Source organism: Cetorhinus maximus, chromosome 5, assembly GCF_964194155.1.
Source record: "Cetorhinus maximus chromosome 5, sCetMax3.hap1.1, whole genome shotgun sequence".
Lineage (NCBI taxonomy): Eukaryota > Metazoa > Chordata > Chondrichthyes > Lamniformes > Cetorhinidae > Cetorhinus > Cetorhinus maximus.
In genome coordinates, this window is record NC_135883.1 from 70,395,876 (window position 1) to 70,417,457 (window position 21,582).

Below are 21,582 nucleotides of genomic sequence, written 5' to 3' on the forward strand. Positions count from 1 at the left end.
GGAAGGCAAATGGTATGTTAGCTTTTATTGCAAGGGAGTTTGAGTACAGGAGTAAAAAAGTCTTGCTGCAATGGTACAGAGCCCTGTTGATACCGCACCTGGAGTATTGTGTACAGTTTTGGTCACCTTACCTGAGGAAGGATATGCTTGCCATTGAGGGAGTTCAAAGTACGTTCACCAGACTGATCCCTGAGATGGCGGGATTGTCTTATGAGGAGAGATTGAGGGGATTGGGCTGATATTCTCTAGAGTTTAGAAGAATGAGAGGGATCTCATTGAAGTGTACAAAATTGTTACAGGGATTGACAGGGTAGATGCAGGAGGGATGTTTCCCCTGGCTGGGGATGGGTCTAGAACCAGGAGAGACAGTCTCAGAATAAGTGATAGGCCATTTAGGACTGATATGAGATGGAATTTCTTCACTCAAAGGATGGTGAACGTTTGGAGTTCTCTACCCCAGAGGGCTGTGGAGGCTTAGTCATTGAGCATATTCAAGACAGAGATCGATAGATTCCTAGATATTAGGGATATGTGGATAGTGCAGGAAAATGGCATTCAAGTAGAAGATCAGTCCTGATCCAGTTGAATGGCAGAGTAGGCTTGAGGGGCCGAATGGCCTACTCCTGCTTCTACTTCCTATGTTCAGTGTAGTTGCCAGAGCAGGTGCTAAAGGCTAGACAGTGCCATTTGGAGAGAAATGGGAAAATCAAAGAATGACCAGGTCCACACATTCTCACTTCCTGCCAGCAGTTGGCGAATAAGGTGGAAAATGTTTAACTTCTTGCACTTTCAGAAGGGAGGGAGAACATATCTTACCAAGTGGGATAGGGCAAGGAAGAAAGAAAGATAATTTAATTTCAGAATAGAACTGAATATGTAGCTGCTGAACCACTGTGCTATAGAATTACTTGCGATTTGTAGCATAGAAACAGGCTATTCGGTCAAACGGGCACCTATTGATCTGTGACTTGGGTTTGTATTCCAAGTCTTCTCCCATTCCATCTACCTCATTTTACCTTAGAACATATTTTTCTATTTCCTTTTCTCTCATGCACTGGTTTAGTTTCCTTTTGGAAGCATCTGAGCTATTTTCTTCAACCACTTCCTGTTGTGATGACTTCCACATTGTAACCACTCTCCAAGTAACAAAATTTCTCTTTATTTCCCTATTGGATTTAATATTACTTCTGAGAGCTAGCTTTAAATATAGCCCATGCTGATAGGATGGAAGTAATTGAATCATTTTTGTTTCATTATCCTATTGGTATTTGTGAGTTATGGCGCTAATTAATGTAAATTATTTATATCTCCCCCCACTCCCAATCCTCCGCGTCCCCCCCTGGCACTGCCCCCGCCCCACAATTTCAGTCCTGGTACATATGTATTTTCCCATGGGAATCTCCTATTAGATAGATTTAGGGAAAGAAAATATCCTACAAAGTGATGCCAGACAGACCAGTCTGCACTACAGGTGCTCTATACCCACTGCTGATATCCTAATACACGCATCTGCGGGCAGAGGTGAAAATATTTTGAACGTGGTCATTTCTGTTTCCCACGGATGCTGATTCATCACACTCCTAATGGGCACCACTGCAATATGTAAATGCCTAACTAACTGTAATGCTGGATGCTTCCTTCAAAGGCAAATTGTCATCTTAGAGACTGGGTCAGTAGCGCTGTCATCTACAGCAAAACTACCTGCAGGCGCAGTGTGGCATAAAACAGGCACAATAACAATGTGGTCTGAAACGTGCCTACCTTGCTCTGTTACTGCTTGCTACGCTGCCGACCTATGGGAATCGTACAGCGCAGTGGCCCAGAAGGCAGCTCACTTTGTAGCCACTTTGCAGCCCCTTGCGGCACCAGGATGATAGCAGCCATCAAACAGAGCTGCTCTGTTGCTTGCTCACAAATTCATGTCTGTGTTTCGAGGGTTTTCACACTCTTCATTTTTGTCCATCTTTTCTGAGTGCTGTACTCCATTAGCCTTTGCAATAATGGGTTGTGATGCATTCTGTGGCTTCTCAAATGCTTTCAAGATATTTACCTTTTAGTATGAAACTCCTTTAATTGTCCTGTTTCTTTAAATTTGACCTATGTTGTTTTTTTTTTACCCACTGCCACTCTGAAAGTCATAAACTGAGAGGAAAATCTACACTTCACTTTATATGGGTTCAACATTCTATTTGATCTGACAGTATGAAACACTGAATCTAGATGAACAAAGTCATTGCTGATATTATTATTGTTTATGGTGTGTAATAATTGCTAATATTTATTTGTGGTATCTGTCATTTGAAGGGGACGTAATGTATGTTATTAGTCTTAAAATCACTTTTTTCTGCTATAATTTAAAGCTATTGTGTAAAGAGATTGCAAATACTGGACATCTGAATTAACAATAGAAAACACTGACAGTTGAGAGTACTTGGAATGGGAAAATACAGTTTCAAGTGTAGAGCCTCTTACTTTTTTGGTGTTTTACCTCTGATACATGCCTCATAATTGGCACCAACGACTACTTCTGTAAGTAAGCTTACGCTCCCTATAAACTGGAGTGTGCCTTTACACACCACATATCTGGGTGATTGGGATGAGCCAAGAGCATAAACAAACTTTGGTTGCATTATTTTGGCTTGTTGGATAGATCTTGTGCCCACTTTGGAAAGTGGTAGAAATTAAATGCTCATTAGATCATGGCTTGAACTTTGAACTGCTACGCTGATTTATTAATAACAAGTATGTAGTTCAATAGTAGTAATGGCAAGCACTAAGTTTACAATAAAATACCCAGAAACTAGTTATTCCGACTGGGATGCAGAAAATGACTTAATAGCCAAATACTGAAACTGGACCTAAGAAAAGTCCTTGACCATAACTTTGTGGGTGTTTGTTACTAATTTCAAAGAGCACTCTATCTCCCTTTGATTTCAGAATATAGTTGAATTGGTGAAAACCTGCATGATGTATATCATCCAATTTCTTAGATGTTTGACTTGTACGTAGAAAATCAAAATTTTATCTCTCAAATTCAGATGCAGCTGCCAGTGAAGCATGTAATTTAAGAGATGCATAGGATTTAAATTGAATGGTTTTGGCTCTTCCTGAGAGCACATTACTTTGTTTCAAACACTTGGTATGAATTGGGATATCCCCACATCTAAGAACAGCAGTAGCTTTTTGAGCTCTGAATCAGAGACAAATTACGCTGTTTGTTTTACTGAAGTTTATCAGTCAGATTGGGACATTCATTTAATTGAACCTTGTTTGTTTTAACTTCAGAGATATCATATTGAAATGATAGTATAAACCAAAAATGCTAGGCAGAGGATTGCATTTTGTCAGACACTCTTCATTTTACTCCAGAAACTTCAACCTGCTTTTTCTTTTTTCAAATACTGTTGGACCCCCAATATATTACACAAAATAAGAGCTCGTGGTGTAGGGGAAACGTATTATCATAGATAGAGGATTGGTTGGCTGACAGGAAACAAAGAATAGGGATAAATGGGTCTTTTTTGGGTTGGCAAGCTGGAACCAGTGGAGTGCCATAAGGACCAGTGCTTGGGCCACAACCATTTACATATAAATAACTTGGATGAAGGGACGAATGTATGGTTGCTAAATTTGCTGATGACTCAAAGATAGATAGGAAAGTAAATTGTGAGGAGTACATAGAGTCTACAAAGGGATTTGGATAGGTTAAATGAGTTAAAAATTTGGCAGATGGAATATAATGTGGGAATATGTGAACTCACCCACTTTGGCAGGAAGAATAGTAAAGCAGCATATTATTTAAATGGTGAAAGATTGCAAAACTCTGCAGTACAGAGGGATCTGGATGTCCTGGCACATGAATCACAGAAGTTAGTATGCAGGTAGAGCAAGTAATTAGAAAGGCAAATGGAATGTTTTTGTTTATTGCAGGGGGAATGGAATATAAAAGGGATGTTTTGCTACAATTATATAGGGTATTGGTGAGACCACATCTGGAGTACTATGTACAGTTTTGGTCTCCTTACTTGAAGAAGGATATAATGGCATCAGAAGCAGTTCAGAGAAGGTTTACTTGACTGATTCCTGGGATGAGGGGGCTATCTTACGAGGAAAGGCTGGACAGGTTGGGCCTGTATCCATTAGCGTTTAGAAGAATGAGAGGTGATCTTACTGGAGCATATGAGATCCTGAGAACAATTGACAGGGTGGATGCTGAGAGGATGTTTCCCCTTGTGAGAGAGACTAGAACCAGGGGACAGTGTTTAATATAGTGTCTCCTATTTAAGACAGATGAGAATTATTTTTCTCTGAGGGTCGTTGTCTGTGGAATCCTCTTCCACAGAGAGCAGTGGAGGTGAGTCATTGAATGTTTTAAAGACTGAATTAGATGGACTTTTGAATTGACAGGGGAGCCAAAGGGTATAGTGGGTATACAGGAAAGTGGAGATGAGGCCACAATCAAATCATATTTAAATGTTCATATATTTACAGCATTTTCTGTTTTAAACACAATATGACGGAATGATCTAAATTTGAGTTTGAATTATTTTTCTCTTAGAACAGTTTGTTTTGCATAAAGGAAATGTGTGCTTGTTTTCCACAGGATAGTCAGAGACCTCTTTTTCAGCTGCAGCGGATTAAATCAGATGACTGAGTTGATTTATCTAGACTCAGTTAGATCCTATGCACTAAAGGTTTTTGAAACCTTAATCCTGTGCCTTGGGGATCAACAGCTAGATGCAGGAATGCAAGGTGAAGAGACTGATGCAGAGAACTCTGCTTTGGATCCCAATGACACTCCAAGTAGCCAACTTACAGCATTGCATAAAAGTGAGATGCAGCAAAGTTTAAGTAAGTTTTACGCTGTTCTGAAAGAATCATACCCCAAGAAGAAGAAGGCTAAAATCATCGACACCCACTTAAATGTGATAAATTTGTTCCTTTGTGTTGCATTTCTGTGTGTTAGTCAAGAGCCTGAATCTGATCATGACTCTGTGAATGATTCTGAAGACACCTCAGGCTATGATAGCACAGCCAGTGAACCTCTGGGTAACATGCTTCCTCACTTATCACCAGACAGTGTTGTTTTGCCTTCGAAAGAGCAGATCAGACGAGCAGCCGATGTGTGGTCTGTGTGTCGCTGGATCTACTTGAAAAACATAGTATTCCAGAAACAGTTCCATAAACTTGGTGGCCTGGGGGTCTGTCGTAAACTGATGAGAATCATTATTCAGCAGATCTCCAGCTCAAGGAAAGACAACGTAAAAGAAAACAAAAGTAACACGTTTACTCAGGGTGAAACTCAAAAGGAATTGGAAATTGATTCACGTTCAGCATCAAGTCTGGTGGCTAAAAAAGAGTTGTCAGATATCAGCAGTAGTGAGGAGTCTATTAAGCCAGAGCCTGAAAATATTCAAAAAGCAACAGTATTTGGAGACCAGTTGGATGAAGAGAGTGTTGTTCTACAAGGTGATGAGATGCCAAAAGATTGGGATGCTGTGGAGCAGGAACAAAGTACAACAGAGGAGGATTGGGCGCTCCAGAGCATCAGGCTGTTGGAAGCTTCATTAGCCATCTGTCTCCACACTTCTAGGAAAACTGATTTGGAACCTTCTCCACAGGTATGTTTTTCAATGATTTTTCTTGTGTCCTGGCAGCATGATAATATGCCAACATGCAACCCAGTATGTTGGGCTGTGGGTCCATAATTTCAATCTCCAAGTCCTCACCTGTCTTACTGTGGGGTTTATGTCAGTGGAATGATTCTTAGGTCACAGTTGCACTCCTCTCAACAACTTCTGGCATTAGTAGAGACCTGGGAGATGGTCCCCTACTACCCTGTTGGTTGTATGAGCTGTCTGTCGTAAACTGATGACAGTCCTCATTAAGCAGACCTCCAGCTCAAGGAAAGACAACATAAAAGAAAACAAAATTAATATGTTTACTCAGGATGAAACTCAAAAGGAATTGGAAATTGACTCACATTCAGCATCAAGTCTTGTGGTCAAAAAAGATTTGTTAGATATCAGCAGTAATGAGGAGCCTATTAAAGCAGAGAAAGTAATGGAGAAAGTAATTTATTCCCCCTCACCCCTCTTGAAGGGTCTAGAAGCTAACAAGATGGAGCCCAAAGGCTACCAGGGTTACATTTCTCTACATTATATTCTCATGGCTCTGTGTATAATTGAGCTTAACCGTAACCCAGTGTTGAGTTGAGGAATCAATATAATTTGATTACTAGCCTTTGAGTTTGTAAAACCAGAATATGCATATAACTGAAAGACAAGAAACTAAATCCCTTTAAAACGATTTTTGTGGTGTTAATATTTTAGCTCTAATTCCAGAAGATTGGTGTCTGAGTCCACTCTTGGTGCTAACACTCCTAAATCCTATTTCCTAACCCTGGCACCAGATATGTAGACCCAGTTTTTTTGTGGATTGTCTCTTTGTCCCTACACTCTTCTTAAACTTCTCCGCCTTCTCTTCTCGCCTTCAAAAGCCTCCTGCTCAAAACCTGTTTCTTGGGCATACTTTGTTATCTGTCCTAATTCTTCTACTACTGACCTGCTTCTTTTTGTTCTCAGTGAAGCACCTTTGGATTTTTACGATATTAAACCTTTTTGAGAATGCAAGTTTGAAGTTTTTATATCCCAAATTTTTATTGGAATGTCAGGAAACAAACTTTTGGGGAAGGACATATTTAGGAGTAATATAATAAAATTGATGAACTAATGTGGAATCATCAAATTGTACAGCAGAGAGAAAGCCATTTGGCTCGATTTACTTGCACCAACACTTCATTCCCATTCCTCAGCCCATCACGAAGATTTATCCATTTCCCTCATAAGAGCTAGTATGGATTCTTTTCCCACCACTGTTTCTGGTAGGGCATTCTGCACCAAAAAAAACTCTCAAGCTCTCCCTTTGTTTTTAGTGGTGATCTGAATGTTTAATACCCTTTGGATACCAACTTTACCAACTCACCAAGCAGTTATAAATAATGAGTTCAAAAGAGTAAACCAGAGACTAAAAGTCTTAACCAATGAGAAGACAACACAGGCATTGACCAAATGACTCATTAACCACAATGCACACAAATAAACTATTTTGTTACTCACCTTTACTGCCGTCTTTGTTTCAGGATGACACTGACCAGTTCATGGATGTTGTTAATGCAACTGCTAGATAAGATTTCTAGGAGCAACGGCAATAAGTTGCATTTATATTGTGCCTTCAATGTAGTAAAACATCACAAGGTGTTTCACAAGCGTTAATAAAAACAAAAATGTGTCAGCAGATCACAGAAGGAGATGGTAATACAGGTGACCAAAAGTTTGGCCAAAGAGGTTAGTTTTAAGGAGCATCTTAAAGGTAGTGGAGAGTATAGGGAGGGAATTCCAGAGTTTATTAATAGTATTTGTGTGCTGCAAGAATGCGAATGTTATAAATGAAATTTAAATTTTCCATTCCTTAAATCCCAGGATCTCTCTGTGGATGAGATATTGACTGAAATGCGAGATCTACTTGTTCATTCTGGTATTGTTGATTCTGATCTGGCCAAGCCTCTCTTCGATTCCTTACAAAATGTGTCTCTGGGAGGAAGTTCTATGGATGGTTATTCTGCTGAGCAGGACAGAAAAAAGGTGATGCTTTTAAGTTACAGTTAGATTAAATATTTACTACAAGTTTGCTTTCTTGAAATGAACTAACTTTTTGTTCTTTATGCACACAGTTAAATATTATCAAAATACTGCTTTGCCTTAAATAAAAACCTCCACAATAGCAAAATATTCATGTTCATGATCTAATTTTGTACGTTAGTTTGATTTTCTTCTTTCTTGCTTGCTTTCAGCAAGAAAGGTGGTGGACAGGGGACCTTGTCTGAGGCTTCTACCACTGCTGATAAAAAATATTATTTAATAAGTATTGCAGTGCTACATAGATTGATTGCTTAATTTTGATTTGCCTTGCCTCGTCTGCACCAAGGCTTAAATTTGGAAAGCATTTTACTATCAGTTAACTTGATCCCCACAAGCTGTGGTTAATTTTTTTATATTTGAATGCAGCTTAGCGTCTTTTTTTCCTGTTCAACAAAGTTATATTTCATAAAGCAAGTCTATTATAAGAAATGCAGATTTAGTAACAACAACAACTTGCACTTGTATATCAGAAGCAAAATATTGCAGATACTGGAAATCTGAAATAAAAACAGAAAATGCAAGAAATACTCAGCAGGACTGGTAGCATCTGTGAAAAGAGAAACAATTAATAGTTCAAGGACCTTTCTTCGAAACTGAAGGAAGATAGAAATGTAAATGCCTTGTGCAAGTAAAATTGGGGGGAGGGTGTGGAAGAATAAATGATTAGGCAGAGTAGATAGAGGGCAGAAGAGATTAAATGATACTGGATTTCACAGTACAAAAAGCAAAGTGAGTGGTAATGTTTGTAGTAAAGAAACAAAAGATTTGCCCAGAGTGGTGTGAATGGCAGAATAGTGAACAGCTGTGTCTGAAAGGAAAAATTTGAAAAACAAGATTAAGTCTGGCATGTACACAAAAAACAAAATGGTGGTGGAAATGGAGACGAGTTTACAGTCTGAAATTGTTGAACTCAATGTTGAGTCCGGAAGGCTGTAAGGGACCTAATCGAAAGCTATTCTATGAGCTTGTGCTGAACTTCATTGGAACACTGCAGCAGGCCAGGGATGTAGATGTCTGCGTGAAAACAAGCCGGAGAATTGAAATAGCAGGCAATCTGAAGCTCGTGTTCATGCTTATGAACTGAGTGGAGGTGTTCCGCAAAGCGGTCACCCAATCTGCATTTGGTCTTCCCCATTGTAGAGGAGACTGCATTGTGAGCAGTGAACACAGTATACTAAAATGAAAGAAGTACACACAAAGCCCTGCTTCACTGGAAGGAGTGCTCGGGGCCTTGGACGGTGAGTAGAGAGGGGGTAAAAGGGCAAGTATTACATCTTCTGCATTTGCATGGGATGGGGTCCAGCTGTTGGGGGTAATAGAGGAGTGGACCAGTGTGTATTGTGGGGGAAATGGTCCCTTGGGAATGCTGACAGGAAAAAATGTTTGGTGGTGGCATCACACAGGAAGTGGCAGGAATGGCAGAGGGTGATCTGTTGAGGGCTGATGGGATGGAAGGCGAGGATAAGGGGAACCCTATTGCAGTTCTGGGAGGTAGAGGAAGGGGTGAGAGCTGAAATGGGAAATGGGTTGGACACGGTTGAGGGCTCTGTTAACCATGATGAAGTGGCAATCCTCAGTTGAGGAGAAAAGATGACATATCAGAAGCACTATTGTGGAATGTTGCATGATCAGAACAGATGCATTGGAGAAACTGGGAGAATGGAATGGAGTCCTCATAGGAAGTAGGATGTGAGGAAGTGTAATTGAAGTAGCTATGGGATTCAATGGGCTTATGGTGACTATTAGTTGACAGCCTATCCCTAAAAATGGCGACAGAGAAGTTGGTGAAGAGAAGTGAAGAGTCAGAGATGGACCGTGTAAAGGTGAGGGAAGGGAGGAAATTGGAAGCAAAGCTGATGAAGTTTTCCAGTTCTGGGTGAGAGCAGGAAATGGCACCGGAAAAAGAGTTGAGGAAGGGGCCTCAGTAGGACAGAAACATGAAATTTTCCACATATCCTACAAAAAGACATGCATAGCTAGGACCTATGCGTGTACCCATAGCAACACCTTTTATTTGGAGGAAGTGAGATAAGCTAAAGGAGAAGTTGTTCAATGAGAGAACAAGGTCAGCCAGGCAGAGGAGGATGGTAGATGGGACTGTTGGACCTTTGATCAAGGAAGAAGTGGAAGGTCCTCAGACCTTTGATGGGGGATGGAGATGTAGAGAGATTGGATGTCCACGGGGAAGAGGAGGTGATTAGGGCCAGGAAACTGGAAAGTGTTGAAATGTAGGGCATCAGAAGAGTTACAGATGTAGGTTGGGAGAGACTGGACAAGGGGAGAAAAAGTCGAGATAGGAAGAAATAAGTGCAGTGGGCAGGAACGGGCTAAAACAATGCGTCTACCAGGAATTTCATGCTTGTGAATTTTGGTTTTATTGCACTTCTATAGAGTTTCACAGGGTGTAACTAGAATCCCAACCAATGAAGATATTAGGAAAGGTGATGAAAATTTATGTCAAGAGAGGGATTTTAAGGAGAGTCTTAAAGATGTACAGGGAGATGGAGAGGTTTAGGGAGGGAATTCTAAAGAATGAAACCTAGACTGCTAAAGGCATGGCTGCCAGTGGTGGGGCAGAATGTGGGGGATGCACAAGTCCAAGGGTAACAAAATCAATGGCAAGATTTTCCGCTCGGCATGCGGGCACGTGCCTGACACACCGGAGTGTGAAATAGCATGCAATGACATTGGGCAAGCATCCTGACGTCATTGTGCACTTGCGCAACATTTCGGTCTGCGGGCGCAAGCGAGAGTCTGCAGCATGCCTGCCGACAATTAAGAGGCTTATTAAGGCCATTAATTGTTTAATTAAAATGTATTTTTTGCTGCCCATCCAACATTGTAGTTGGCGGGCGGGTGAATTGGCCAGGCAGCCTTTAGACTTTTCAGGAAACCTCATCCATGGGCGGGTTAATTTTAAAAAATAAAAATGTTTTGACACAATTTTTATTATGTTCCTGTTCATCTGAGTGAGTTGTATGTGGGGACATTTTTTTCAGATTTTCAAAATCTTTAATTTTGATTTTAAAATTCTTCAGCTCCCTGAGGCTGGTCCCTGCCTTCGAGGAGCTTTCAGTGCGTGCTCCCCCGCGCATGTGCAGAATTTTGCGCTTGCCCTCCTCCTGCGCACACCTAAGCTTCTAAGTGTACCTTTCACACTGGCTGGCTGTTAATTGGCCAGCCAGTGTGAAATTGCAGTCAGGGGCCAATTGCACAAGGTGGGCTGTTTCCCGGGCACTCCCAGCCATCTGATCGCGCCCGCCCGTGACCCGAAAATCCTGCCCCAAGATTTCAGAGTGGATAGATTGTAGAGCTGGAGGTTACAGTGTTGTGAAGTAGCAAGTCCATGAATGGATTTAAAAATAAGGATAATGATTTTAAATTTGAGGTATTCGGGAAACTGGGGTTCAATGAAGGTCATCAAATATATGGATGGTAAGTGAGTAGGACTTAGGGCAGGAATATAAGCAACAGAGTTTTGGATGGATTGAAATTTACAGAGGGTAGAAGAGAGGAATAGTCAAGTTTGGGGATGACAAAGACTTGGATGAGTGTTCCTGCAGCTGATGGACTGGTGCCGTTATGGAGGTGGAAATAGATGGACTTTGTTTTGGAGAGGAAATCTGATTTGTAGCTCAGTTTGGAGTTGAATAGGATGATGAGGTTGGAAACAATCTGTTTCATGCTGAGACAGTGCTCAGGGAAGAATCATGGAACCAGTGTCAAGGGTACAGAGTTTGTGGTGGTGACAAAGATGTTGGCTTCAGTGTTCCCATTGTTTAGCTGGAGGAAGGGAGATGGTTATCCTATGATGAGAGACTGAGTAAATTGAGCCTATATTCCCTGGAGATTAGAAAAATGAGAGGCGATTTCATTGTAACATACAAGATTCTAGGCCAGCGATAGGTGGAGGCAAAGGAGAGATTGCAAAAGATGTCATAAACAAAAGGTCAAAGGGGTGTTAATGGCGGTCGTACTGGCTAAAGGAGGTGCTAATGGTGACATTAAGAGTAGAAAGCAGGATGAGCAAGTGACACATGGCCCCAATGGGGGTGGGGTGTGGGGGAGAGGACAGTGGTGGGAAAAAAGATCGAAAATAGGCTAAAAGGTGGGGATAAAACAATGAATAAAAATGGAAATGAGTAAAAATTTAAATTTAAAAGAATAAAAATGAATATTGAAAAAAGGGTATCAAAAAGAGGTGAGGGTGGAGGAGTCCATGGCCTGAAGTTGTTGAACTCAGTGTTAAGTCAGGAAGGCTGTAAAGTGCCTAATTGGAAGATGAGGTGCTGTTCCTCCAGTTTGCATTGAGCTTCGCTGGAACATTGCAGCAGGCCAAGGATGGACATGTGGGCATGAGAGCAGGATGGCGTGTTGAAATGGCAAGCGCCAGGAAGGTCTGGGTCATGCTTGTGGACAGACCAAAGGTGTTCTGCAAAGCGGTCACCCAGTCTGCATTTGGTCTCTCCAATGTAGAGGAGACCGCATTGGGAGCAGCGAATGCAGTAGACCAAATTGAGGGAAGTGGAAGTGAAGCGCTGCTTCACTTGAAAGGAGTGTTTGGGCCCTTGGTCGGTGAGGAGGAGGGAAGTAAAGGGGCAGGTATTGCACCTCCTGCGATTGCATGGGAAGGCGCCATTGGATGGGGTTGAGGTATTGGGGGTGATGGAGGAGTGAACCAGGGTGTTCCGGAAGGAATGGTCCCTATGGGATGCCGACGGGGAGGGTGAAGGGAAGATGTGTTTGGTGGTGGCATCATCCCGGAGTTGGCAGAAATAGTCCTTTGAATGTGGAGGCTGGTGGGGTGAAAAGTGAGGACAAGGGGAACCCTATCATGGTTCTGGGAGGGAGAGGAAGGTGTGAGGGCAAAGGTGTGGGAGATGGGTCAGACACACTTGAGGGCCCTGTCAACGACAGTGGGTGGGAAATCTCAGTTAAGGAAGAAGGAAGACATGCCAGAAGCGCCATTTTGGAAAGTGGCATCATCGGAACAGATGCGACGGAGGCAAAGGAACTGAGAGAATGGGATGGAGTCCTTACAGGAAGCAGGGTGTGAGGAGCTGTAGTTGAGGTAGCTGTGGGAGTCGGTGGACTTATAATGAATATTGGTGGACTGTCTATCACCAGAAATGGAGACAGAGAGGTCAAGGAAGGGAAGGGAAGTGTCAGAGATGGACCATGTGAAAGTGATGGAGGGATGGAAATTGGAAGCAAAATTGATAAATTTTTACAGCTCCAGATGAGCGCGTGAAGCGGCACAGAAATAGTCATTGATGTACTGAAAAAAGAGTTGTAGAAGGGGCCCAGAGTAGGACTGGAGCAAGGAATGTTCCACATACCCCATAAAGAGACAGGCGTAACTGGGGCCCATGTGGGTACCTATAGCCACACGTTTTATTTGGAGAAATTGTTCAGTGAGAGAACAAGTTCAGTCAGATGGAAGAAAGTGGTGGTGGATGAGGATTGTTTGGGCCTCTGTTCAAGGAAGAAGTGGAGAGCCCTCAGACCTTCCTGGTGGGGGATGGAGGTGTAGAGGGATTGGACGTCCATGGTGAAGAGGAGGTGGTTAGGGCCAGGGAGCTGGAAATGGTTGATATGGTGTAGGGCATCAGAGGATTCATGGATGTAGGTGGGAAGAGACTGGACAAGGGGAGAGAGAACGGAGTCAAGATAGGAAGAAATGAGTTCTGTGGGGCAGGAACAGGCTAACACGATCGGTCTACCGGGACAGCCCTGTTTGTGGATTTTGGGGAGGAGGTAGAAGCGGGCTGTCCGAGGTTGGGAGACTGAGGTTGGAAGCTATTGAGGGAAGATCTCCAGAGGAGATGAAGTCTGTGACCGTCCTGGAAACAATGGCTTGATCTTCAGTGGTGGGGTCATGGTCCAGGTGGGGGTAGGGGGAAGTGTCTGAGAGTTGGTGCTCAGCCTCTGCGAGGTACAGGCCAGTACGCCAGACGACAACAGCACCACCTTTGTTGGCAGGTTTGATAACAAAGTCAGGGTTGGACCTGAGAGAACGGAGTGCGGCAAGTTCAGAAGGAGCAGGTTAGAGTGGGTGAGAGGAGCAGAGAAATTGAGATGGCTGATGTCACACCGACAGTCCTCAATGGAAAGATCAAGGGCAGGTAAGAGGCCAGAGGGAAGGGTCCAGGTGGAGCTGGAGTACTGGAGGCGGGTGAAAGGATCAGTTGAACGGGGGGAGGACTCCTGCCCAAAGTAGTGAGCATGGAGACGAAGGCAGCGGAAGAAGAGTTCAGCATCGTGCCAAGCCTGGAATTCATTGAGGTGAGGGTGTAAGAGTATGAAACTGAGCATCAGAGAGGGGAAGGTCAGGGGGTATGGCGAGCACACGGTAAGGGCTGGGATTCGAAGACAGGAGGGGGTCAGAGGGATGGGAAGGGAAGGGGCGGAGGGTCCTGGATGGGCGTTGGTATCAGTGAATTGTTGGGGCTTGCGTTCTTTAGCACCTGAAAGAAAGAGACAAAGCATCTTGTTAAGGCGTCGGATGAGAAGAAGAATAAAAGGAAACTGGGGGCAAGGACAGCTTTGAGATAGGGTGAGTCGGTGCTGCTGGAGGGAGAGGTCGAATGTATTCATATGGTGGTGCATGGCATTGAGTGTGGATCTCAGAATGCGGCAAGAACAGCAGTCCGGGGAGTGTTGTATGTCCCGGAGATACCTGTAATCCTGGGTGGATTCGAAACATGAGGGGTGGAACTTTAGTTGGAAGCCACGTGGAGTAAGTCGGAGACAGAGACAGTCACTGAGGAAGGAAATATGGCTGTGAAAGCGAGTTTTGGTAAACACCTTGTCAAACACCAGGAGGGAAATGGAAAGCAATGAAGGTGAACAGGGCAAAAGAGAAAAGCGGAAATCCTGTGGGAGAGAAGAGCAGTACTTCTTCAAGGTAGGCACTCCTGGAGGAGAATTGGCAGTGAATTAAACACTAAGCAAAATACTGCGGATGCTGGAAATCTGAAAGAAAACAAAAAATGCTGGAAAAACTCAGCAGGCCTGATAGCACCTGTGGAGAGAAAGACAGAGTTAACGTTTCGAGTCCGTCTGACTTCTTCAGAGCTAAAGAGAAGCACAAATGTGGTGAAATATGTACTGTTTAAGAGGGGGTGGGACAGGTAAAGCTGGATAGAAGGCCAGTGATAGGTGGAGGCAAAGGAGAGATTGCAAAAGATGTCATAAACAAAAGGTCAAAGGGGTGTTAATGGTGGTGGCACTGGCTGAAGGAGGTGCTAATGGTGACATTAAGAGTAGAAAGCAGAATGAGCAAGTGCCAGATGGCCCTAGTGGGGGTGGGGTGGGGGGAGGGGACGATGGTGAGAAAAATGAAAAGGTCTAGTGGAAGCATTTCAGCAGCAACTTCAAAGTTAACCTGTTACTGATGTGGGGGTAACCATGTACCAGACACCTGCAGATTCAAGGAGGCAGAATACCATTACTGCCATAAGAAAGAAAGCAATGCAAGGCGAAATCAAGACACCCCATAAGACAGCAGACCAAAACAGTTGAAGTGAATAATATAACAGAACCTGAAGCTACCGATACTGATATCTATTCCCTGTACAATGCCAAAGCAGTAAAAATAGAACCAATAACCATCACCATTCAAGTGAATGGGAAGCCACTAGTAATGGAGATGGACAAGGGAGCATCAATCACGGTGGTGGGAGAGCACACATTTTAATACCTAAATGAAGGTACCCAGCTACTGAATCTGGAGCAAACCACAGCTTAATTGAAGACACACATTGGAAAGTCCATACAGCCAAAGGGCATCGCCACAGCACCTGTGTCCTATAGGCAACAGACAGCCCAGCTTCCAGTGACCATAGTGACAGGTGAAGAAAAGACCTAGTCTTCTGGGCTGAGACTGGTTACGAAAAATGAAGTTCAACTGGTCTGAAATATTTCAAGTGAGAACAGGAGGAGTTCTTGAGTTGCTAAGGGAATATGACAAGTGTATTTTGGAATGAGTTAGGAGAATCAAAGGACATTCACAGGATGCAAGGACTCCTCAGGTCAGAGTTGATTCCACTGGAAAATCATGAAGAGAAACAAAATGAATTTAGTGCCACTCTAAACAAACTGAAGAAACTGTTGGCAGAGAAGACTCAACAATGTTCAATGTTCCAGGAGGAAGCAAAGGATATAAGAGGGAGACTGAAGACCTGAAGAATCAGCTGAATGAAACAAAAGAGGCATTAGAAGGAAAAGACGTGGAACTTTCCAAAATACGAGTGGATAATGAGGCCATGGGTAGCTCAACTGCCGAACTGAACCAAGTTAAGATTTCACCAGAGAGAAATTTGGCCAACTGTGAAATCAAAATGAAGGACGAGACAAAACTCTAGAGCAAACAGAAGAAGAGAGAAATTCGTTCCAAAAGGCCAATCAGCTATGTCTCCAGAACCCCCTCTGCAGTTGAGAAGGGTTTTCACAACTTGAAAAGGAAGGTTTATCAGTAATGTTTGGAGTGAAGAAATTCCACCAGTATCTGATTGGACGACATTTCACCATTGTGCCAGGTCATAAACCATTAATGGGCTTATTCAGTGAGGATAAAGCCATTCCGCCAATAGCCTCAGCAAGAATTCAATGTTAAGCTTTGATATTATCTGTGTATGAGTATACTTTTATGCAGGGTCCTGGCTTGCATATTGCAAATGTGGACACACTCAGTCATCTCCCATTACCAGATAGCATTGTACATGCTCCATTGCCACAAGAAGTTGTGCTTGTGTTGAATTTCTTGGACTCTTCGCCTGTGTGTGTGAAGCAAATGAGGAATTGGATGAACAGGATCCAATTTTGTCAAAAGCCTGAGACCTTGTATTGCAAGGGTGGTCGAATTCACCAGTGTCTGAAGAGATGAGACCATTCTATGCCTGTAAAACAGAGTTAAGTTGTCAAGATGGAATCTTGTGGTGATCAAGAGTCGTCGTTCCTTCGCAATGAAGAGAACCTTGATAGAGCTTCACAGTGCGCATCCAGGTATATCAAAGATGAAAATGCTTGTGTGAAGCTATTTCTGGTGGTCAGGCATAGACAGTGACATTGAAAGTGTGATCATGCATTGTCTGCAGTGTCAGCAACAACAGAAGTTGCCCGTTTCAGCTCCACTGCATCCGTGGGAGTGTACTGGTCGACTCTGGGTTAGACTACATATTGATTATGTAGGTCCATTCTTAGGTACCCTTTTTTTAAATTGATTGTAGATTCACATTTTAAGTGGATGGATGTCTATGAAGCTAGATCACTGATATCGGGTGGAACTATTAAAAAGCTGCACCAATGTTTTAGCATACATGGCCTACCAGAAGTCATTCTTTCAGATAACAGTAAAAGCTTTACTAGTACAGAATTTCAGAGATTCATGAGTTTAAATGGAATCAAATATTTTAAAACAGCACCATATCATCCTTCATCAGATGGGTTAGCTAAAAGAGCTGTGCAAACTTTCAAATCAGAAACGAAGGGATTATTTGAAGGTACTCTAGAAACTCTCGTTTTCTTCTCAATTACTGTACGACACCTCATTCAACTACGGGTTCAACGCAATCTGAATTATTGATGAAACGCACGTACAAGGTTAAGTCTGGTAGAGAAGAATCAGAGTAATCAAAAATTGAATCACGATGTTCATAGCAAAGCTTGAAGATTTACTATAGGAGATACAGTTTTCATGTACAATTTTGGAAATGGACCTTGTTGGTTTCCTGGTGTAATTGCCTTAGAAAATGTCCTAACAAATGGAAGTGGAAGACCAAATTGTTTGAAAACATTTGGACCATCTTAGGTCTAGACAGACATTCCGACAGCCAGCTATTCCGCCTGTGATTGTCAAACCATTAATCCCTGAGTTGACCAATCGACCTAGAATAGACATACCTCATGTCTCTGAAGAATTGCCTAATCCTTAACTGCCACTTTCTAATAATGTATCTGATGCTGCAGTTCCTGATCATGTCGATCCAGTAGAAGAACCTCAAGTGGTAGAGCTATGCCGCTCTAACAGAATTAGAAAACCACACTAGAGACTTAATCTTTAATCATCTGACCTGTGTATATATATATGTTGTGTATTAAAATATTCTTTGTAAATAGGAAATGTTAAAAAAATTAAAGGGGGAGGAAATGTAGCGATTCCCACTGCCTATTAGGGGTCACATGATTGTTCTTGACAAATGAGCCCTAAGTGCGGGTAATCCGGGGGGAGGGGGGTGGGGGGAACTCTCTAGTCATGGACCTGGTTCAAGCATAAAGCTTCTGAAAGAGCTCCCGGTAACAAAGTTATCTGTTCCAAGTAGAAACCCGTCCGGTACGTCTAGTTATTACAACCCCCTTACCATGAATCTATATACCCCTGCTTTAAAAGTATTCAAAGACTCTGCTTCCACCACCTTTTGAGGAAGAGAGTTCCAAAAATCCCCAACCCTCTGAGAGAAAAGAATTCTCCTCATCTCTGTCCTAAATGGGCAGCCCTTTATTTTTAAACAGTGACCTCTAGTACTAGATTCTCCCACAAGAGGAAACATCCTCTCCACATCGACCCTGTCAAGACCCCTCAGGATCTTATATGTTTCAATCAATTGCTTCTTACTTTTCTAAAAAGGAGGTTGGTGATGGGGCAATAGTTTGTTTGCAAATAGCCTCCTTCTGCACTATAACAATTCTGAGATTCTGTTGATGATGCTGGCAGTGATAGAACATGAGGCAAAGGAAGCATTTACAGCGTCAGCTAACATGGAAATTAGCAGAGGACCTTAGGGGTATTTTGTGGGAATGCAGTTGAAGAACAAGGGTGGATCACATAGACGAGCTGAGCCTGGAGAGAGCTGAGGGAGGATAGAGAAATTAAAGGGAGACGTGGGTTCAGAGCTACTGTAGGAGAACCTGACATGAATTTGTTACAAGCCTGAGAGTAGATTATTAATCTGTCCACTTCTTTGCAGTGTTGTGTAAACTGGAAAATTATAAAAAGGGGAAAGAAAATTAAAAAAAAAACTGAGGGGCGGGAGAAGGGGTAAAAGCTAGAAACACACATATGAATCACAAAAAAAATCTTAATTATGCATGAGCCCTCCCAGCTATTTCTTGAGTAACAAATTGTGGGTTTGTTTAGCCTTCAACTTTTATATCCCTGTTTTAGATTGTGTCTGTCAGATTGTCCTTCAAAAATGTTAATAGAGTCACAAAGTCATTACGCCACAGAAGAACACCACTGAGCCCATTAAGTCCTTACTGGCTGTTTGTAGAGCAATCTGGTCAGTCCCATTCCCCTGCTTTATTCCCGTAGCCCTGCAAGTATATTTCCCTCAAATCTCCATCCAATTTCCTTTGAAATCATTCACCATTTCCATTTTGAGCATCTGCATAAGCAGCGAGTCCCAGGTCATTATTGTTTGCTATGTAAAAAATGTTTTTCCTCACATCCCCTTTGCATCTCTTGCCCAAAACCTTAAATTTGTGTCTCCCAGTCTTTGTTCACTCAGAACAGATTTTCTTTGTCTACCTTATTTAAACCTGTCATAATCTTGTGCACCTCAATCAAATCTCCCTTCAATCTCTTTTTTGCTCCAAGGGGAACAACCCTAGGTTCTCCAGCCTAACCTTGTAACCAAAATGCCTAATTCCTGGGACTGTTGTTCTAAATCCCTCTCCATCAAGGACCCTCACATCCATCCACAAGTGTGGTGACCACAACTGGATGTAATTTTGTGACCTAATCAGAGGTTTGTAAAGGCTCAAAATAACTTTCCTGCTCTGGTATTCATTAGCTCTATTTATAAAGCCTAAGATCCCATATGCTTTGTTAACAGCCCTTTAACCCTACCACCTTCAAAGATCTATGCACATGAACTCCTTTGTCCCTCTGTCCCTGCACCCTCCTTAGAAATGTACCATCAAGTCTATATTGCCTCTCTATATCTCTTCTGCCAAATACATCACCTTGTACTTCGCTGTATTAATTTCCATCTGCCACTTGTTCGCCCATTCACCTAACCTATCTATGTCCTGTTGCAATTGATTGGTATCATCCTCATTATTTGTCATTGCCTTCAAGTTTGGTATCATTGAAAAATTTTGAAATTTTGCTCTGTATTCCAATATCCAAGTAATTTATATATATATATCAAAAAACGGAACGCTTGGGGAACAACACTGTCTACCATCCTCCAGTCTGAAAAATAACCATTTACCATGACTCAATTTTTTCTGTTCTTAGCAAATTTTTGCTTCCGGTGTTGCCATGAGGTTTTTTTTAATATATTCTTTCACAGGATTTGGGCCTTGCTGGTTAGGCCAGCATTTGTTGCCCATCCCTAATTGCCTTTGAGAAGGTGGTGCTGAGCTGCTGCCTTAACTGCTGCATTCCATGTGGTATAGGTACACCCAACAGTGCTGTTGGGGAGGGATTTCAAGAATTTTGACCCAGTGACAGTGAAGGAACAGTGATATATTTCTAAGGCAGGATATTGTGTGGCTTGGAGGGGAGCTTGCAGGTATGGTGTTCCCATGCATCTGCTGCCTTTGTCCTTCTAGGTGGTAGAGGTGACAGGTTTGGAAGGTGCTGTCGAAGGAACCTTGGCAAATTGCTGCAGTGCATCTTGTAGATGGTACACACTGTTGCTACTGTGTGACAGTGGTGGAGGGAGTGAATGTTGAAGGTGGTGGATGGGCTGCAGGCTGCTTTGTCCTGCATGGTCTTAAGCTTCTTGAATGTTGTTATAGCTTGAGTATTGCATCACACTCCTGACTTGTGCCTTGCAGATGGCGGGCAGGCTTTGGGAGTCAGGAGGTGAGTTACTCACCACAGAATTCCCAGCCTCAGACTTATTTTTGTACCCACAGTATTTATATGGCTAGTCCACTTCAGTTTTTGGTCAATGGTAACCCCCAAGATGTGATAGTGGGGGATTCAACGATGATAATGCTATTGAATATCAAGGTGGGGGGTGGTTAGATTCTTTCTTGTTGGAGATGGTCATTGCCTGGCATTTGTGTGTAGGCACAAATGTTACTTGTCAGTTATCAGCCCAAGCCTGAATGTTGTCCAGGTCCTGCTGCATTTGGACATGGACTGCTTTACTATCTGAGGAGTCGTGAATGGTACTGAACATTGTGTAATCATCGGTGAACATCCCGAATTCTGACCTTATGATGGAGGGAAGGACACTGCTCTGTGGAACTCCTGGAGCAATGCCCTGGGACAGAGATGATTGACCTCCTACAACCACAACCATCTTCCTTTGTGCTGGGTACGACTCCAACCAGTGGAGAGTTTTCCCCTGATTCCCATTGACTTCAGTTTTGCTAGGGCTCCTTGATGCCTGTCTCGATGTCAAGGGCAGTCACTTTCATTTCACCTCTCAAGTTCAGCTCTTTTGTCCATGCCTGGACCAAGGGTGTAATGAGGTCAGGAGCTGAGTGGCCCTGGCGAACCAAACTGAGCATCCGTGAGCAGGTTATTGCTGTTTTAATGCTGCTTGATAGCACTGTTGATGACACCTTCCGTCTCTTTGCTGATGACCAAGAGTAGACTGATGGGGCCGTAATTGGCCGGCTTGGATTTGTCCTGCTTTTTGTGGATAGGACATAACTAGGAAATTTTCCGCATTGCTGGATAGATGCCAGCGTTGTAACTGTACTGGAACAACTTGGCTAGGGGCGCGACAAGCTCTAGAGCACAAATCTTCAGTGCTACTGCTGGAATATTGTTAGGGCCCATAGGCTTTGCAGTATCCGCTGCCTTCAGCCATTTCTTGTTATCATGTGGCGTGAATCAAATTGACTGAAGACTGGCATCTGTCATGCTAGAGACCTCCGGAGGAGGCAGAAATGGATCATACACTCAGTACTTCTGGCT

General features: G+C 42.9%; 1 protein-coding gene across 4 annotated transcripts in view; it reads left to right on the forward strand.

Moving 5' to 3' along the window:
- Nucleotides 1-21,582, forward strand: part of lyst (lysosomal trafficking regulator) — a 491,836-nt gene that overhangs the window by 146,103 nt on the left and 324,151 nt on the right. For all 4 annotated transcript variants that reach the window (XR_013576613.1, XM_078541985.1, XM_078541986.1 and 1 more), the window contains exons 6-7: nucleotides 4,604-5,621; nucleotides 7,482-7,643. Coding sequence is in view for 3 of the 4 variants with exons in the window: in XM_078541985.1 (XP_078398111.1) it covers nucleotides 4,604-5,621; nucleotides 7,482-7,643 (1,180 nt within the window). In the remaining variant the exon portion in view is untranslated. The remainder of the gene's footprint in view (nucleotides 1-4,603; nucleotides 5,622-7,481; nucleotides 7,644-21,582) is intronic.